Below are 20,331 nucleotides of genomic sequence, written 5' to 3'. Positions count from 1 at the left end.
CATAGTAAGTCTGGTCTTGCTGGTATAAAGACCATCAGAGAGCTTGGGATGAGAGAGTGCAAGGCAGTTTGTCAGTGACTGTCTCAGTCCTGTAACTGGCCCTAGTTCTTTCATCTTCTTCCAGTTCCTACTCTGGGAGCTGTTGAGAGCTACTGCTACTGGTGAGCCAAATGTAGCTAGCAGAGTGGATGTTCTTACATCCAAAGCAAACATGTACACTTACTAAAGCCTGCAGTTCTTGCTTCCTGAGAGAGGGAAGGTTCTCCGGCCCCAGTTAGTAACAAGACCTTGGGCAGTAGGATCAGTTCAGGCTGTTCAGCAAATGTGAGCTGAAGTCACCAAATCTCTTGTCCATTTCCTTGCTGTGAAGTTCACATGGGTGGAGGAGTGCCAGTGGCATTGTGCTAACTGTAGCGGGGATTTTTCTGGCTTTGAGAGTACAATCACCTGGGTGATAAATTAACTCTCAATTCTTGCTTACTAGGTTGGAGGGAGGGAAGGAGACAGACACTTCTGGATGCCTTTCTAGTTATATTTCCCAGTTACCAGTGTCATTTTATCTACGTAGATTCATCCTTCAGTAAACAGCAGAACCTTACATGGTTACTTAATGTTTACCACAGACCCCTTGGCATTTGGCCATATAGGTATGAGTTTGAGGCAAGATAAAGCAGTGGTTGTAAAAAATGCCCATGGCCCTTTAGATGCAACAGAACAGTGGCTACTGCCTTCCCCTGCACATACCCAGGTCACTCCCATTCTCCTGGCCCCTAGTGCAGGGAACTCAGGGAAGCGGTGCAGCTGGAATCCTTATACCTGCAGTACAGTGCCTTACCATTGTCTACTATGGTTCTGGTTTGTGATTTTGCAGCAGACCAGGTAGGGGCTTGTAGCTCTACTATATAAGGGATTTTGAGTTTCTGTCCCTACTGACTGGTCCTGGTGAATAGACTGCTTCTCACCAGGCCCCAAGGGGACAAATTCTTGAGCTTCACTTTGGTCCTGACCCTGGATCCTGCCAAAGCTTCGCCAAGGCTACAGGGTCAACGTGTGGGCAGCTGATAAATTTCTACAGAGCCACTCTCACTGATGGCCTGGAGCAGATGCCGGTCTGAGGAAAACATTGATACTAGGAGAAGTCACCTCTTTAAATCTGTCACTTTAGAAGTGACAGGTTTTACACACATGAAACTGAAGACAGAAGGACTTGAGTTGACAGGGTCCTCTGAAGTGAGTTTTCACACTGAGGTGGCACTGGCAACTGTGAGCTCTGTAAGTACTTTGTTCAGGCCTCTGAGCCCTCAATTGTAAAGTGTGGAAGACATTAAGAACAGTTTCATTGAACTACTGAATCAGTGAGTTTTCCACCAAAGGTCTTTCTTTCTTTCCACCTGATGAAGATGTTGATGGAGGGCAGAGAATAGTCTCTGCCCACTGCTGGCTCCCTGGAGGGTTCAGGCCACATGTTACTGTTTTGAGGAAAAAAGGATGAGCAGCACACATACTAGTCTTTAACTTACTTTAATAGTATAAACCTCATGTAGGTAGTATTAAGTCACAACAACAAAGCCACATTGAACAGCATTTAGTAAAAGGCGCTCGTAACCATGCACAGCAACTCTCTATACAGACAACAATGCAGATTCTCCTTCAGGACTGAAGACATTGATTAGATAGAAAATTCAGTTTAAAAAGAACATGCGGTTTTAAATGCCATTACATAGCTCATTTACATGGGGAGAAAAAGCTGTACAAAATGGCAGCTCTCTGCAGGTTTTTAACCTGGAATCAAAAGGTAACGGCATCCATGGCATTTTCTATAGTATGAAGGGCGGGAGTTACACAACCGGTCCCAAGAAAATTCCACACTGGACTTTCCTTTAGTAGATGTTCTCCAAAAAGGGAGTGGGGTGGGTGGGGGGCAGATAAGGTTATATCTTAACAGAGAAATCCAAACTACAGGTACAAACTAGTTGTTACTATGAAAAAAATGTGCAGCTTTTCAGTTATAAAACTAGTTGAACACTGATTTACAAGTTAATTGGGAAAACAGACTAGAAAAATATTCCAGCACTTGAGTTGTGTGTGCAGCAGCATTGGCATCCGTGAATGAATAGGGATGTTGGGATGACAACTGAGGGTACTTTCCTGAAGAAAGGCCATTCTTAATGTGCAGTCTATACCAAATGTTACCCAAACACTAAAACTTAAGATAATGTTGAGCATTTTCCTACATTCCATGTATATATATCAAAACTGAAAATTAACTAAAAGTGCGTATTGCTGAGCATTGGAAATGTCTTATGTTTTTCCCCTTCCTAGGCCACTTTTAAGCTTTCTGTTAGGTTGCTGCTAAGACAATAGCCCCCAAAGAAAATGGAAGGATTCATTTAGGGACGGCCAAGCTTCCCTGTGTTTTACTTGGAAAGCCACTTTTAGTAGTGTGATTGTCACAACAGGCAACGACACAGGCAAGATTGAACAACCACAAAGGGTGAGGCCAGGGACACAAGTGGGAAGCTGAAGCCAAAAGACCCATATCTCACCGAAGGCACTAAGGACTGCAGTCTTAACACTCCAGTAACTTACTTCAAACACAGAGCAACCTGCGGGTCAGGCAAGCTTTTTGCCCCTGGCTTCATCCAAGCCAGGTGCCTGCTCACTGTGGCCACTAGCAGCCTCGGCCAAGCTGGGCCCTGTCTCCCAAGTCCACATCTCAGCCTAGAAAACCCCAATCAGAGGGGACAAATAGAATAGACCTGGTGGATGAGGAAAATGTCAACCTTAGCTTTCTTACTATTAAATACAACTTTTACAGAATGTAGTTAAGTTAGGATAATTTGCTAATTGTGGTTTTTATATGCCACAAGTTAGCTATCGCATTGTTTTCAGAGAATGTTTGGTAGGCTTTTTTTTTTTTTAAACCAGCAGAGAGCACCCAAGTCTTGCTCAGTCTTGCTGACAGGGAGCCCAGGGTAAACAAGGGAGGCTGCTGCAGCTCCGGAATGCCCATCTCTGAGCCACACAAAGCTCCAAGCTTTGGAGAAGACTGAGGGTCTCAGTCACCAAGTTCCTTCCAGTTAGGCTAAACTGGTTTGTGAAAAGCAGGTTTATCCTTAGTTTTGGATATTAGGCTAACATCTCTTCCAGCTTCTGGGCCCTTATAAACTTAGAGAACTGTCCTCCTATCAGGACCTTTCTGGCTCAAGGCTTCCTTATGCAGGAGTAAGTGTCACCTGGTCCAGGCAGCTCCCCGCCTCAGGAAAATGAAGTTGGTAAGAAACTCACCAGCACAATGCTCCTGTTAAGGGAACCTTGTAACACCCACATCTATTCACATTAGCAACGCTAGCATCAACTCTTGATAACATAGAAGTTTGAATATGTGGCTATAAGTCTGTATACATAATGTACACCTATGTACACACATTATATACACTGTACAAAGAAGATAATATGAACACATGTACATTCATTCAGTCATCTAGGCCTGTAACTCTGGACATGCACAGTGTGGCTGAAGGGACAGGTTGTGCACAGAAAGTACACACTGATGGGAGGCACTCAATGAGGAGGTCCAGAACCTTGTACAAAACACCTAGGTCAACCTCATCTCATTTTGGAGTTGTCTTTAGAAATTGACATAAGAGTTAAGACTTTTTGCAAAGAACCACATAATCTGGAGACTGGTAGTTAGTTAGGCAAAGGAAGAAGTGGGCATCTGTTTTGTCAGGACCTTCCCCCTGGAAAAAAACAGCTGTCAGGCGATGCTTTTCAAGGCCTGGATTTAGAGTTTCAGCAGCACCAACAGCCCCTGGAAAGCAGCAGCAGGCTTCCAGATCCCCATGACATCAGGTTCCAGACAATAGGTCCAGCTTTCAGGGATATTGACCAGCAGACATACATGAGCAGTATTACCGGTTCAAGAAACAGTTCTATGTAGTGTGGATGATACTGCTCCATTTGAGGGCCACATTGACCACCCTGGTTGATGCCGTGACTATCTCAGAACACCGTCCACATCTAATTCTGACACTGACAAACTAGAAAACCATTCCAAGGGCATAAGTGACTCACTTGAACTTCAAAAACTCAAGATGGCACAACCCCAACTGCAGCCTCAGAAAGAGGCTAGGCAGTAAAGAAGCTCTTCAACACACTCTGCAAACTGGAAGGACAGTGACACACTATAACATTTTGAGGAGTAACTAAGACGACCTGCTTAGGGAATCTGGTCTCTGTCTACATCTCCTGTCCTATTCTATCCCAAATTTTAACATGGAACTATCAACCTTTGAGATATTTATGGAAAAGAGCCCAGTTAGCCAGGTTGGTGTGTATCTCCCCACCCCAGCCTACCCCATAAAGTAGCCAGGTTAGCGTTTGTCTGTCCACCTCCCTGAGAGGAGTGTCTAGACAGGTCAGCCCTGCTTTACCAGATGTGGAGTATCACAGATTCATAAATCCAGGGTAGAACGCCCTGAAAGCTGAAGCCCAGACAGAGCTGGGCTATTTCTAAGAAATGGGCTGACCTTCATAGGTTCACTGACAAGCGATGGGATGGAGCATCACTCAAAGTTTGAAATGATTTCAGTTGATGAGAACACTGTATGGATACAATTGTTAAAGGTAAGGCCACAAAGATCTGTACATCCAGTGGAGGAGTTTGGCCCAAAGTGGCCCTGTCAATTGGCCATTACTAATGATGGAACTTACAAAGGACCAGATTAGATTTACCAACTCTTTTCTACATCTTAAAAAAAAATTTTTTTGGCCCCTTCAATGCCATCTTAGAGGTTGGTACTTCTTATCCAAACGTGGTCTAAATATCTAATGGGAGCCAGGACGTACAGGCCCTGAATGGCCTAGAAATGACTGGTGCTCACACTAAAAAATCCTAAGGGAAGCAAAGCTAGCAGCTATAAGATGTATGGATGTACTACAGGAAACCTCTACAGAGATTAAAGTAGACTCACTTTAACTACACAGGTGTCCAGATCTCAATCTTGAATATATACCTAAAAAAAAATTTAAGCTGGCAAAATTATGTCCTTTCCATCATTTCATACTGGCCATCCCTGCTATTCTCCAACACTGGCTTCCAAATCTAGCTGGGAATTTAGAAGCTAGAGCTACTTCTGCACTGAAATCCCACTTTCAGTGAATAAAGTGTCATTAACTCCTCAAAAGGAAACAGCCTATCTAGCCTTGAGCCCCATGGCTCTATTTGTCCATAAACAGGTACAAACTTAACCTTACAGGAGGTATTTTTAATTTTTGCTAATCTAAATGCAAATACCAAGTATCTTTCCCAACCTCCCACTTTTTTTCCAGTCTCATGCTCACGGGAATGCAAAGAGCTTTAAGTCAGATCTACTTCCCTGGAACTGGATTATGTACTCTTTCTTGTTGGGAACTATGGTCATTATGACATGAGGGAATTTGGGGATTTCTTTTTGATTTTGGTACTGGGGATGGAACCCAGGACCTAGTGCATGCTAGGCAAGCACACTACCACTTAAGTCACCACTACCCAACTCCCCAGACCCCTGAAAACTCACAAGGAGTTTCCTCATTAAGTTTCTCAGATTGGCCTTCAATGTATAATTGTGCCTCAGCCTCCCAAGTGCTGGGGTTACAGGCCTTCACGATGTGCCCCGACTGAGGATTGTTTTTGGATTCTCTTTTGAAAGAGAAGGTGGTCTTCTGATATTTCAAATGCCCCAGAGAGCTTTGTTGGACCTAGCACATTCCTGGGAAAATTGAAAAGCATGGTGGCCCAGTACACTGGAATCACTAATACTTAAAAGATCAGAAAGTATTTATCTTGATGCCTTTGTTCAGCAATCTAAGGCTAGTAACTCCCTCACCAGGCAATGAGGATACACAGCTCCCACCCAGCTACAGGTTCTGAATGATCACGGATACTGGCCCCTCTCCAAGCGTACCAGGAATAGGAACCCTTGCTGCAGAAGCCACAATCAACCTGGACAACAGGTCATGTCTAAGGGTGCGGATCACCCATCTTGCACTTTTTGGTCAAAGGCTCCAGTTCCTATGAGTTGGTAAAAGGATCTAGGTATACTTTCAATCACTGGAAGAATTACATGACTCTCATCACAGGCACTCTGATAAGCTGCAATCTAATTCTGACTATTAGTGGAACCCAGGTTCTGGAAGAGTCTGCAAACATGCATCAGGGATCCGGACCATGTGTGTAAGGACCCTGACAGGCATCTCTGGCTAGCATAGCAGCCCTTATTGGGTCACTGCAAGTTATGTCCCCTGCACACAATGCCAGGAACCCACACAGGAATTTAGCGCAGCACTACCATTGCACACAGCTAGAAGTGCTGCCGCTTATAAAATGTGAACGATTGTCTCCTGATGATCACAGAAATCATTAGCATTTTGACAAAAGAGACACAGTTTTCCATTTGCCCTGTCCACAGGTAAGATGTTAAGATTTGATAAGTGCTTAGAAAGTGCTAACATTACCCTGGTAATTAGTAGCTATTAATTCCAAGGACTTTTTTTTTAAATGTATTTACACATACTGTTCTTAGGTTCTTTTAATACTAGTCTCTGACATTATAAAACTTCAGTATTGTTTTTTGCCCTTTGAGAATTTCTAAATACAAATTGAATTAAAAGATTGTTCCAAAATCTGCTTCACCAAAAGGTGTGAAAACGTTTCTTAGGGCAGGAAAGAGTTCTACTCATCTTCAGTTGCTATTGTCTGAGATGAACAGGAAGAAGTGGCTAACACACTGGAGACACCTGTGCACACCAAGACACTGCTACACTTCCCTTCCCTCGCACCTGCACAGTCCTAGGAGGCATCCCACTGTTGGCAGCTGTTGGCTGTGCACTATAGACTGGCTCCGGTGATCTGGCCATTATATTCTGCTGTCTCCATCTTGAGGATGTAGGGAATTATGCTGTCTATTGAAACATTGCCAATGAGACCAGTAAAAAAAAGTTCTTCTGTTATATTGGAGCTCATAAGCCTGAGTGCTGGCAGGCGGACAAGAATCCTGGCCAATCTGGAAGAGAGAGCAGGCATTAGAGAAATGAGGTGTCTGGCTGCCTGTGGAACCACACAGAACTAAACCAAATATACCTACAATATCAATCTGATTTTTGTTGTTGTTAAAAAAAAAAAACAAAAAAAACCCCAAAAGTTTAGCATGAAGGAAAAAAAGTATATTGGTGAGATGGCTCAGTAGATAAAGGCCACTGGCTACAGTGCCTGACAACCTGGGCTTGATCTCCAGAATCCATATGGTGGAAGAAGAGAACTCCTACACTTGTATTATAATTGCACATATGCATGTCCGCATACATAAAACATAAATGTAAAAATCATTTCTAACAGTATGAAGTTCTTAATACTGTTTAAAGCTACTCTTCTCACCTGCACACACAAAATTTGGAAATTTACCAACAAGCAATGGGTTAAAGTACAGAGTAGTTCTATAATGAACTGCTACAAACTCACTCAATAAAGGAAGGATACTGTAGGGATGCATATCTGCAACCGTATCACTCGGGAAGCTGAGGCAGGAGGGTAAAGTAGAAGAGCGGCCGGCTTGTGCTACACAGTGAGAATAACATCTATAGCCATTGGCAAGTACAGTGATCCAGATTGTGCAATGACTATTTAAAAGGAGCACAGCTTTTGTATTGCATGTGCATGTTTGTGTGAAGCATTTTGGAAGAATGTTAGCCACATGCCCATGGTTTGCTCCTCTTGGCATGATAGCCATGAGAGAGTAGGCAAAGTATGTCAGTAGCCAAGTAAAAAAGGTTAAAAATATCCTTCAGTGATGCTTTTTGATGGAATAATTTTCTTTCCCTCCTTGGCTTCCTAGAATGTTCTAAGTTTTCTGCAATGCCTACCTTGTTTATGAAAATTTTTTTAGATTTATGTGTGTAAATGTCTCACATGCATATATGATATGCTCCATATGAATGCCAGGTGGCGACAGAGATCAGAAGAGTGTGCTGGATCTCTTGGAACTGAGTTACAAACAGCTTTATGCTACCACGTGGGTTCTGGGAAAGAACCTTGGTCCTCTGAAAGAACAATAAGTGCTCTACTTGTACCATCTCTCTAACCAATGTTTCTCTACCTGTGGGTTACAATCTTTTCACAGGGCTCACCTAAGACCATTGCAAAACAGATATTTACATTATGATTCATAACAGTAGCAAAATTACAGTTATAAAGTAACAAAAATAATTTCATGGTGGGGATCACAACATAAGGATGCTGGCTGCCAAGCCTGATTTCGACCTGAATTTGGTTCCTAGACCTCTAAGTTGTGTGCACCAACACAGATATGCAAAAAGAAAGTAGGTGCAGTGTACGGTAGTACATGTCTTTAACCCCAACACTTGAAGGCAGGTAGGTGGATTTCTGTGAATGTTAGACCAGCCTAGTTTACAGAGTAAATTTGAGGTTAGCCAGAGCTGCATAGTGAGACCCTAATCACCAACTTTTTCTTTTTCTTTTTCTTTTTTTTTTCTTTTTTCTTTTTTTTCGGAGCTGGGGACAGAACCCAGGGCCTTAGCAAGCGCTCTACCACTGAGCTAAATTAAATCCCCAACCCCAACTTTTTCTTTTTTGAACTGAGGCGTGAAACAGATCAAGTGGCTCAGGAAGTCAGCAAGGCAAATCAGGCTAGACTTTGTGGAACACTGGCCAACTAAGCTGGCCCACAGAGGCTGAATGGGGAGGTAAGTAAGCTAGGGTACTTCAGGAGAATCAATATGAAGAACGACAGAAAAGCCTGAAGCGTGAGCTACAGGGGCTGTGAGATGGCTCAGTAGGTAAAGAAGTGTTCCAAAGAGCCTGACCATGTGTTCAAGCCCCAAGACAGAGGGAGAAAACTCCCAAGGGTTGTCCTCTGACCTCCAATGAAGCACCTTGCTGCATGTGCCCACATATATCACACACACTCACACACACACACACACACACACACACACACACACACACACACACACACACACCCCTTTAGAAAGTATGTAAGAAGACAAATCCAACAGAATATGCTATCTACTAAAGCCTGAAGAAATGCTAGAGTGAGCTTTGATTCTTGCAGGAAAGTTTTCCTCATTTAGGCCCTGAATCCCAGAAGTCCCTCACCTCTGTCCTCTCTTCGCTCCGTCCCTGTCTGGGCTAGGACTGACTCAGGCTTAAAGATGAGACATTTACTTTCTAATGCTGCACAGTTACGGTTCTAGAGTGAGGGGCTCTGCCTGCAGACTTCAAGGCCATCTACTGACCACAGAATCTACGGGAGCACTGTGGACCCCATGAGGGAACCTTCTAGCACACCAGGCCAGATTGGGTTTGTGGGTATGATACATAGGTAAACAGCCCCATTCTCATTGTACCAGAGACTGAAGTCACTCTCCACATGTGACTCAATGATCCCAGTGGAAGTTGATTTTGGGGACCTGCATTTGGGCTAAGGAGATGTGCACAAAACTGTCCTGACTTTACACAGAGAAACCCATCAGAGCCACTGGCACAATAGCATTTCCTTTAAGAAGTACAGGGCAGGGGGTTGGGGATTTAGCTCAGTGGTAGAGCACTTGCCTAGGAGGCGCAAGGCCCTGGGTTCGGTCCCCAGCTCTGGGGGTGGGGTGGGGTGGGGGGTGGGTACAAGTACAGGGCAGGAAAAAGTAGACCTAGCAAAGGGGCCTAAGACAGAATTCTACTCAGAGGATACAAGTGTGGGGAAAGCAGGTTAAATGTAAATGTCTTTCTGAATTGTTACTTTTGTTTACTTTGGGAGGAAAGGGAGAGTTAGGAAATTTGGCCTGGAAAAGCTTGCCATACATTCTATTCTTTGGCAGATCAACTATACTGTCTAAATCTGTATTATGCTAATATACACCCTATTGTTAAAATATTACCAATCAATTCTCACCTATATAAAAGAACTTTCCCCCATCAGTTTTACCTAAGGGCAAAATTACCTTATGTAACTCACTTCTTATTTGGGCCAGATTTCATTTTTGTTAAGTACTTTAATGCTGCCTTTCCCTGTGAGTGCTGAGCACCTCTGTGATGTGTGAGAACTGAGCCTCAGGATTTAGTTCTAGAAGAGCATTCCTTTTCTGACTTTCACCAGCAGTCAAAAGCTTCCAGCTTAGACTTATTTTTGCACGCTTTCTTACCTATACACATGGAGATGTCGGTGATCTAACAGAAGCTCTGCCAGCTTACTAGAATCTGACCCAGCCACCTGCCCCGCCCCGCCCCGCCCCGCCCCTACTTTTGTATGGAGCATGGCCTTGTGCCTCACCTGTATGTGTCTTCTGAGTAGGTTTTCTGCACATAGTCTTGTAATTCCATCTGTGCCTTCTCCTGAAATTTCTCAATCTGGCTTGTGCCTGTCAAACCTGGATGATCTGAGAACAGAAAAGTAAACCCCAAATTTCTCTCTGAATTTGGAAATGTCATAGATATCTTAATCTTTCTTTTTTGTTTGTTGATTGATACTTATCAAATATAAGCAACTGAACTTGAAGGCTGGCTCAATGAATTAGGAAGTTGTCACACTGGCTTTGCCTCTGTATTGTTTCCAAGGCTGTTAAGAGTCCTAGGAGCTGTTACAAGTTGTATAGCTCCTAGGTAGAGCCTAACAGTCTTACCTAAACAACACCCCTGAATTGGCTCTAGACTTCTTGCTTTATACTACTCTAGGATAGACAGATAGACATATGAGAAATTTTCTCTTTTCAAATGTTTAATTACTCCTTTTCAATAGATACATTTGTTACAAGGTAAGGAGTCTGAGGAAAAAGAAAAGGATTATGCTACATTCAACCCTGGCTGTTGAGGTCAATGATAAGCCCAAATGACTTCTCCAGAGGATTTGAGAACAGCTATAGAGAGGAAGAACGTGAAGCCGGTCCAGGTGCCTTTTGTGATCCACCAGAAATTCTGTGCCCCTTCAATTGCTATAGTCAGACCTGTTGTTATCCAGAGACAGTAAAGGTAAGTTTCAATCTGCCTGGATTATACATAACCAGAGAAACTGGAGATGGGAGAGCCAAACAAGAAAAACAGCACTGGATGGGGGCCTTACTTGGCCAGTGGCTTGATGGGGTACAAATTAAATGTATTCAGAACATGAATCTCTAGGCACATTTCTTCAGGACTATAGAGCAAGGATTTAACAATCGATGCTAGATGCCAACGCACTTATTATGAACACTCTGGGCTATATAAAATATTAAAGGGCTCTGCTACACAATTGGTGACAATATGGCTGTGTTCAGAAACATCAGTAGGCACAGTGTAAAGTGTCACAAGTCCCCACCACGTATCTTACCGGGACTAAAGAGAACTATAGCTTTAAGGTATGCGTACTCATAGCCGTCTATATCCAGTTTTGCCATGCTGTTACAGAACTCCTGCAGCTTCCAGATGTGCTCCATGACTTGCTTTATCCGGTCACCAGAAAGCTTATCTAGAAAAAAATATCACAAAGCCTCTGAGGAAATCTAAGAACAAGATCAGTCTTTTAAGGAGCATAACAGACAAATGGAGGGTAAGTTCACTTTCTAAAAAGAACCAAGTCATTTTAAGCTGGTCAAGAAAGAGCTGCATTTCCAGATGAAAGTGAAGTATTAAGAGGTACTTGGAGAGATGGTTCAATAAGAGCACTCAATGTTCTTGCAGAGGACATAGTTACAGTTCCCAGGACCACACAGTGGCTCACAATAATCTGTAACATCAGTTCTGGGAGACTTGATGCCCTCTTTTAATCTCTGGACATTACACACACATGGCACAGGCACATATACACAAGAAATACTTTTTTTTTTTTTAAGGGGTACTTAAGGGCTGGAGAGATGTCAGTTAAGAGCACTGACAACTCTTCCAGAGGTACTGAGTTCAATTCCCAGCAACCACATACTGTTTCTCTAGTGGGATATTATACCCTCTTCTGGTATGTCTGAAGACCTACAGTGTACTCATATACATAAAATAAGAAAACCTTTTTTTTTTTCTTAAAGAGTAGTTAAATTACCTCAGTTAATGCACCTAATTCAGCCTGCAGTTGCCAAGGGTTAACTCCTTTATGATAACTCATGCCTCAGTTCATAGGGGCTAGCTTCTACAGGGCCATAATGAATTTTCTACTGCCACAGTTGCTATTACACTTGACTATCAAACTTACTAGATGCCACTGTATATCCTACTAGAGGACAGTTGTTTGTCCACTTACAAAGATCATCTGGGTCAACTCTTGACACAGGCTGGGCTTTGATCCAGGCACAGATTGGATAAAGATATATTCCACTCCCATATCCCTAGGACCTACCTTCCTGGATGCTGTTCTGTAAGTGGTTGACAATGGCTGCCAGGATGGTGGAGAGACTCATGACCTGGGCACACTGGGCCAGGCCAAGAGTGAAGAGCTCATTCCAGCAGGCCCGTACCAGGCTGGTATTGCAGTCCTGTCTGGGAACACAAGGGTAAGGCTGAGTGTGTTACATGTGAATGACTCTAAGCGTGTGAGCTTTATGGACTTAAAGCCCTAGCACTATCCACCATCTAGCAAGGGTGTAAAAATGGTTTATTATATGTTCAGGTCATTTCCAGAAAAATGGCCAAGTCCTTGAGTAAGTCCATGAAGGTTTTAACTAAAGTCCCTTAGATGATAAATTAGAAGACTTTTTGGGGGGCTAGCAAGGTGGCTCAACAGGTAAAATGTTTGTCATTAAGCCAAGTGACCTGAGTTTGATCCACAAAATCCATATGGTGGAGAGAACCGATACCCCAAAATTTTCCTCTGATCTCTTTATGCAAGCTGTAACATACAGTTAAAAAAGAAGAACATCTTTCATGTGTATGTGGTTATATGTATATGATTGTATGGATATATGTGCATGTGTACATTTGTATTTAGGCCAGAGGTCAACATCAGATATCTTCTTCAACCACACTCCAACTTTATCTTTATTTTGAGTCTCTTACTGAATTTGGTGCTTACTGATTTGGAGGAGGTTTCAAAATGCTCAGATGAGAAAATAAGCACAAAAATCCCACTCAGGGAACTAAGACCATCACTGCTTAGCTCCACATCAGGACAGCTTCACGTAACAGTACTGATAACCCCGAGATGTCAGCTGTCTCCCAAATGGCAGCAAGGCCAGGCAGTCTTAAGAATCTGCAAATGTGAGGTTGGGGATTTAGCTCAATGGTAGAGTGCTTGCCTAGGAAGCGCAAGGCCCTGGGTTCGGTCCCCAGCTCCGGAAAAAAAGAAAAAAAAAAAAAAAAAAAAAGAATCTGCAAATGTCTGTTCTACAGTTAATGCCTGGCCAGCTGTCCTAAGAATGACAAACCAAACCATCTCTCCTTTAATAATGAAGAATGGTGAACTACTACTGTCACCATTACATGGGGGGACATATGCTACAGCATCCAACCCAGTAGCACACTTCTATCTACAGAGCCCCTTCAGTGTTCAGCTCTGGATTAAGAGCTTTGTAAGAACTCACTTCTGGCAAGGATTTTACGAGGAAGAAGATTCAAAGAAGGGAGATGACTTTCCCACAGCCTTAACAGCTGTCAAATGCTATTCTTAATGATTCTCAACGCAGATCTGCTTACCCTAGGCCACTGTTATGAACTAGTGAACAACCTAAAGTTCCCTGCATTTTACCTGTGTGGTTTCCCTTGCAGCATCCACCCATTCATTACATTCCCAGTTTCATATGGTTGTTTATGTTCTAGCCAAGACACATGTCACAATGGTGGTTTAATCCAACTGGACATTAGTTACTTAGCATAGTAGCAGAGCTGGCATTGGGACTGACAGGGAAACAGGATCATCAAACACAGTGACGCTCATGAACAAGCAAGCAGGAGGGGCTTCCTGCAGAGATGACACAAGCCAGTGGTCCTTACAGACTGGTCAACAGTGAAACAAGGAGATGTGTAGACACACAAACCATTGCTCTATCACTCATCCTATCAAAGGCCAGATACATCTCCTAGTAACAAGTTCTTGGCAACAAGAACTACCATTTCCTTCAGTCTGCTGATTACATTTCATATAACTTTGGTTCACTTAATTAGGTAAATTGGAACAATCACATTGGAAAGGACCTCAGAGACTTTGTGGGCCATTATGGAAGAACAAATCCCACTAATCAAGGACATCCAGGAATAAAGGCCACTTACCCAAGTGCCTGGAAGGCTGGGATTGACCTTGCCCAGTGCATGGAGAGGAAAAGCAGGCGGGATGCAGACTCGCAGATGTAATGTACATTGAGGTACTCTGGCATAGGACTAGGCATTGTAAGCTGGAAAACAGAAGGCGTGTGACAGGAGGGTCAGGTGCTCTTGTCAACCTATCTCCTGTTTCAACGATAGAAACAGCCAAAGTAGCTGTCTCACATCTCAAAGAACTTCCAAAAGCCTGTCACACTCGTGGAATGTGTGTCCTTGTAGCCAAGGCTTTCACCAGCTCCTATGGTTTCTTGCTCAGTGACTTGAGTCCAGCAGTCTAGATTGGGGTTCAGGAGCCTATAGGACACTTTCCAGCTCACCCACACCAAGATGTCTTTAACAACTCTGTTATATTGTTATTAGTCCTAATTCACTGCCAAGTGTTTTTAAGGGTGGCTTCAAGATGGTAATGAAAAGGTGTTGGGCAAAACAACAGCTCAGTTGAAGAACAGCCTGCCAGGACTCCGTATGCTCTGATGTCCTCAAAAGGTCTAGTGTCTTGGAAGCAACCTGAGAAGCAAGCCTTGTGCAACTGTAGTCAGTGACCTTATCTACCCAAATGACTTGACTAGATCTCTCCAGTACAGAGTGAAATGAGACAAGAGATTGTCAAGACTATAGACTGGAGAGCCTTCTGATGCCCTGTTGGGAGGACAGACATAGAAAGAGCGCATGGGAAGGACTGAGAACCTACTAGTATTCTTCAAAGATAGTGGCTATTGCTCTAGTGGGCAACATAATTAAAATCAGTCTGGCTGCCTACTTGCTAACAAGTTTATTTGATGACTTCTCTACATAGTAGAGAGGCCAACAAGGTGCCAGACTGAGCCTCTGTTGCTGTCATAGGAAAAGGCAGAGCAACCAGCCCCTGATCCTCAGTGGCTAGCACCATGGCAGTCTATCTTGGCTGCGATATGCCACACTCTTTGGAGGGTTACTTTCAACAAGACTATGCTTTGGAATTCAAGATTCTGCCACAATTACCAAATGAACTCATTGGAAGGTCTGACTTTTCAAATTGTAGACTAGCATTGGTACAGTACCTGGCTCTAGCATACAGGGGAGGTAGGTAACACATGTTAACTTACCTTAAATGTGACATGTGTGTCTGAAAGGAGAGGGCCTTCGACTTCAATGATGGGTGTTGACTGATCTCTGCTGATGACATGGATACTCCCTCCTCCACTAGCATCTATCCCATCTGCCAGGCTTGGAGGTGAAGCACTATCTGTGGTATTAAGTGCTTTCGCTAGGGTGTCAAATGCCCTATGAGCAAAAAATGAAGCAGACATCAATGGCAAATACAGTAAGAAAGCCCTAGCCGATTCTACTTAGATCTCATGTTCTTTCCTCTACACCTAGGTCTGAATATTGTATTACAAATTAACAGAAGGACCAAGCAGAGGACTGTGTAGCTCCCAGTAAGCACCTATCTGGCCTGACACTAAGGCCAGAACAGAGAATAGGAGAGCAAAACACAAGGGTCAAGCTGCGGGGAAGAAACACCCTGAGTAGCTAGCCAATGCCACCTGGAATCAGCTAGTGCTAGCCATCAGCTAGCACATACCACTCAGAAAACAGGTGTGAGCAAACAAACAGGAAAGAGGTATAATGTTTTGTGCAGGTATATTACACAGTGCTCAAGACAAAGAACTGGTCTGGTGAAGACCCTGGTATTAGGAGTGAACTGCAGTTCTGACTGCTTTATGCCACATGATATAAGCAGGTCTTCCTTCATTGTAGATTCAGAGTTAAATGTGGAAGACAATAGATATGTGGAGTTGTTTTGGCTTTATAGTTCTTTAATTAGACACAAGCTGGAATATTTTGAATATGTCATTCACTGGCACAGCACCTGTCTTATACATAGGAGGCAGAGGTCGATTTCTAGGACCAGAAACCGAAACATAAAATATATTTATAGCATAAGTGCCAAATGCTGGCATTTGTCCTTACAACACAGTGCCTGGGGATTGTAGAGTATCAGAGGGGCTCATACCGTGTAATTTCACTTGCAGACTGGTCCTCTGGCTGCATTTCTGAAGCATCACCATTGTTCAAAGATTCACTCAGGTTGGCCAGAGAGGTCACTACATTTGCCAGTGTACCTAGAGCTCCTTGGCTTGTTTCAGCCTATTAAACAAATTATATATATAGATGTATAGAAAAATAGTAACACTAAAAAATTAGCACACACATGAGAATGACTTAAGGACAATGAAATCAAGAAGGTATGTTTATTCAAAGCCAACTTCTAGGTGTGAATGAAGGGCCGCACTAGAAGATTTTTTTTGTGTATCAACTAGACAAGAATGTATTAGGTTTTTGTTCTTTTTTGTTTTTTTTTTTTTTTTGTACCTTGGTTATGGTCACACACACAGATCCACATATGTGATGCAATAACATTGTGATAAAATGACAGAACAGATTAAGTAGCATGCCACTCCACCCAGCACAGAACTGATTAATAAATTATGGTAGAACCACAGAATACTGTGTGGGTAGCCACAATGGGAGATGACCCCTTGAACCAAGAGACAACTCGGTCTATCAGTTCATTATCTTTGGCTCATTTGTCAGCCTATTACAGATTATCTAATGGAAAGGAACTGGAGTTTTTGCAAAAGGCTGCTTTAGAAAAAACAGCTACCTTCCCAGCATGTTGGCAGCCTGCCAATATGTATAATAAGGGCATTAAATTCATAGGGTATGTCCACAAAACTGCCATCTGAGAGTGACTACTGCCATTCAGCCCTGACTGGAGTGTCTAAAAAACCACCAGCATCTTTAGAATGAATCCCAGGATGACTATTATCGTGAGAAGTTAACGTAGCTACAGGAGGCTATGCTTTCAGCATCGGGTCGGATGGCCAAAAGTGCAGGTATCGTTGAGAAAAGCAGCCTGCACTGCAACACATAGGAGAAAATGTTACCTTGGAATCCGTGGCCAAAAGAACTGTACCATCCTCACGTATCAAAGGCTGTTGGATGTTCACAAGCATCCCTGGATCAAGAAGACCAGTCTGTCTATTTAAGACACAAAGAAACCCAGAGTAGTGTCTAACATTTTCTGCACAGTTGCAGAAATTCAGCTGACTTCCTATATGCCAGGCTGTCTACAAGAGAAAAGTTCTAACACTCAGCCCAGGATGAGTGACCAACTGTCTGCTCTTGCTGATGAGCTCCTCACAAAGCCAGGCTATAGGCTGAGGGAGGACAGAACACAGATGCCTACCCCTAAGCCTTCTATACTAACTGGCCATTCTTCCCAAAAATTTAACTGATATTAAAAGAACTGTCCAGAGACCCTCAACTCCAACTCTTTGTGTAATACATTTTGGATTTCCAGTTTTCCTTATTTCTGCTCTCTTTAAAACCAGTTCAACACAGTGTGTTAAAAAGAATGAACAAGCTAGTTTGTGGCATCATCTGATCCTTTCTTCTATATTGTAAAGAAATAAAAGACCTGTACTTTAAGCTATAGACAGTTATTGAATAAAGCCTAATCCTTAGGATCAAATGTGTCGTGAAGCGAACCTCAACTATGTTAAGTGGATCAAAAGAGAAAGTGAGACATGCAAGGGCTATGGGGGGCAGGTGAGAGCCATGTGTGTGTCCTTTCCAGGGACACCTGCGCTTCCTCAGGCCAGTCTGGAGACTGAATACAGTACTACTCTGAGAACAGGACTGACCTTGATCCATCTTTGTCTGCCACAAATGTGGGAGTGGCTATCAGAGGACTTCTCAGGTCTTTCCGGATATAGATCTTCTCAGTGGAAGCAGCACAATTGCTTGGTTTCTCCCGTTGCACATCAAAGGGCTTCCGTTCACTCTGTACAGCTTAAATTACAACATATATTCACATTTAGAGAAAATTATTCAAATGAATAAACACCATAAAATACTGAAATTGTCTCTTTGCAAATGCAAAGAGTCAAAATCAATAACCCCAATGCAAACCCAAAGGTATACAAAAGGTATACAGAGGCTCAAGATGGCAGGTGTTGCCTGCTCAGAAACTGCTACTCTGGTGTGACCTAAGGAGGCCAACATATCCCACTGGTTTTTTTGTCATTGTTGTTAGTTTTTTGTTTGCTTTTTTTTAAACTTCTGTCATTAACTAGTTGGGTTCAACCCAGGATAAGAAATGCTGATCTTCAAGTGAACCCTTCCCATAGATTATCCCATGTCACAAATGGCAGAGCCATCTTGTTAAAGTCCAATTTCATTCAGCCTGAAGAGCTTCAGCAAACTGGAGGCTGTTAACTGTACCCAGCAGTTTCTTTCCCAGCAACCTAGTTTAAGAATGGGTGTGTAGGGGCTAGAGAAGGCTCGGCAGTTAAAGATATATTACTCTCAAGGAGGACCAGAGTTCAATTCCCAGCACTCACTTCAGACAGCTCACAACTGCTCCAGGGAGATCTAAGGCCTCCAATAGGTGCCTATGTTCACATGTACACAGTACACAGACACATACATATACATAATTAAAACTAAAAAATAATTTAAAAATATATATGTTTGTCACAAGCAACTGAAGGAAATGTAGTTTGTGTATGTACAGAGGCCAGAGATCAACACTGAGGGTTTCCTTTTATTGTTTTTCACCTTTGTTTTGATTCAGTGAGGGTCCTTAAGTGATCATGAAAACCACTGATTGGCTAGACCGGCATAGCCAGCAAGCTTTAGTGATCCACCTGTCTTCATCCCTAGTGCTACAACTACACCCAGCTTTTACATGGGTGCCTGAAATCAGAACTCACATCTTCATGTTAGTACAGTAGCCATCTCCCCAGCCCACAAACTGTTCTTAAAAGCAAGAGACCAAGCCTTGGGTGCAGATGCCTTACAACTAAGTTGAAATGCAGTTGGACTGTGAGTTTGCAATATGCCTGTGGTTGACCAAGTCTAACCCCATCACTGCTCACAACTAAGGACAACCTGAACTATGACAGGGCAGCTCCACCATAAGCTAGTCATATATATTGTACTGACTGTGGTAGTACAGATTGCAAGCATCATGCTTCTTGTTCCCCAGTGAATTTTGCATTGTCTCATTCCTAGAATAGGAAACAATAATGAAATCCACTGGCTCTAATCTTCCCAGGAGTCATGTGGCACTTTTTTTTTTCCGGATCTGAGGACTGAACCCAGGGCCTTGCGCTTGCTAGGCAAGTGCTCTACCACTGAGCCAAATCCCCAACCCAAAGGGCACTTTTTTCTCGCCATGTGGCACTATTAGCCTGGTTGGTGTGGGTCCTGCCTTTTGTTCCTTTCCATCCTTGGTGTACGTCTAAGAGCAAGTTTCTCACTGTGACTTTTCTGTGTTGCCTATTTTGGGACCTTATCATTTCACCATTAGAAACTGATCCAATGAAAGGTCCTAGTGGATATGGGATTAGTTTCAGAACACTGTTGAGATGGGGGTTTCAGCCCTTTTGTGGCTGCTCCCACTAGGGGGCATTCTTTAGAACTCAGAGGCTATAGCAAAGGAAGGAGTGATGGTCACAGATGAGGCCCAGGGATTGCGAGAGGAACTGTTTCTGGTAACCCTTTAGCCTTGGTCTCAGCTTTACTCTGAGCTGGTATTATCTACTCTCCATTCCTCCTGTTCTGTTTTCTGACTCCTTTGGAAAGGGATTTTCATATATACCATGTAGACTGTCAAAACCCAACAGTGTCAGCTCTGGATTACCTGGCTGCCCAGAAGGTAAAGCACAGTGAAGCTTTTCTGAGTATTTCCACCACCTCTTCCTCCCACCGCCTTAAAGTCAAAGGTCAGCAACCCCCGTTCAGCAGGCATCTACTAGCACGGCGCTACTCACACTCCATCTTCATGCCCATCTCCAGGCACTTCTTCAGCCGGCAGAACTGGCAGCGGTTGCGGTGGTGCTTGTTGATGATGCAGTCTTGGCTGCTACGACAGCTATAGGTCAGATTCTTCCTCACACTCCTTTTGAAGAAACCTTTGCAACCTTCACAACTGACAGCCCCATAGTGTCGGCCTGAAGGGAAGTGAGTGAGAACATGATCTGGTTCCTCATGAGCAGGGTGAACTGTTCCAACCC

The 20,331-nt window shown here is 43.3% G+C and overlaps 1 protein-coding gene and 1 long non-coding RNA gene across 18 annotated transcripts in view; one reads left to right on the top strand and one right to left on the bottom strand.

Annotated features, from left to right (window-relative positions):
* Window positions 1-1,504: 1,504 nt before the first annotated feature.
* Window positions 1,505-20,331, bottom strand: part of Nr2c2 (nuclear receptor subfamily 2, group C, member 2) — a 57,499-nt gene continuing 38,672 nt past the window's right edge. For 14 of the 15 annotated variants that reach the window (XM_087659063.1, XM_087659067.1, XM_087659061.1 and 11 more), the window contains 10 exons: window positions 20,089-20,268; window positions 17,956-18,103; window positions 17,197-17,290; window positions 16,263-16,396; window positions 15,352-15,529; window positions 14,216-14,337; window positions 12,351-12,490; window positions 11,355-11,492; window positions 10,323-10,428; window positions 1,506-7,046 (listed from right to left, as the gene is read on the bottom strand). In XM_087659063.1, the coding sequence (XP_087515189.1) occupies window positions 6,872-7,046; window positions 10,323-10,428; window positions 11,355-11,492; window positions 12,351-12,490; window positions 14,216-14,337; window positions 15,352-15,529; window positions 16,263-16,396; window positions 17,197-17,290; window positions 17,956-18,103; window positions 20,089-20,268 (1,415 nt within the window). In that variant the 3' untranslated portion in view covers window positions 1,506-6,871. 15 annotated transcript variants of the gene reach the window in all.
* The window catches only part of LOC147994973 (uncharacterized), a 39,395-nt gene continuing 29,438 nt past the window's right edge, over window positions 10,375-20,331 (top strand). For 2 of the 3 annotated variants that reach the window (XR_015686849.1, XR_015686850.1), the window contains exons 1-3: window positions 10,375-11,017; window positions 11,432-11,573; window positions 12,344-12,504. This is a non-coding gene — a long non-coding RNA (uncharacterized LOC147994973). Of the gene's footprint in view, window positions 11,018-11,431; window positions 11,574-12,343; window positions 12,505-14,110; window positions 15,782-15,823; window positions 17,779-20,331 lie in introns of those variants that run through there. The other variant, XR_015686848.1, reaches the window with a different exon arrangement.

Source organism: Rattus norvegicus, chromosome 4, assembly GCF_021556685.1.
Source record: "Rattus norvegicus strain SHRSP/BbbUtx chromosome 4, alternate assembly SHRSP_T2T, whole genome shotgun sequence".
In the NCBI taxonomy this organism is placed as follows: domain Eukaryota; kingdom Metazoa; phylum Chordata; class Mammalia; order Rodentia; family Muridae; genus Rattus; species Rattus norvegicus.
The sequence above is the reverse complement of the archived record's forward strand: the minus strand, read 5'-3'. Positions and strand labels throughout refer to the sequence as shown.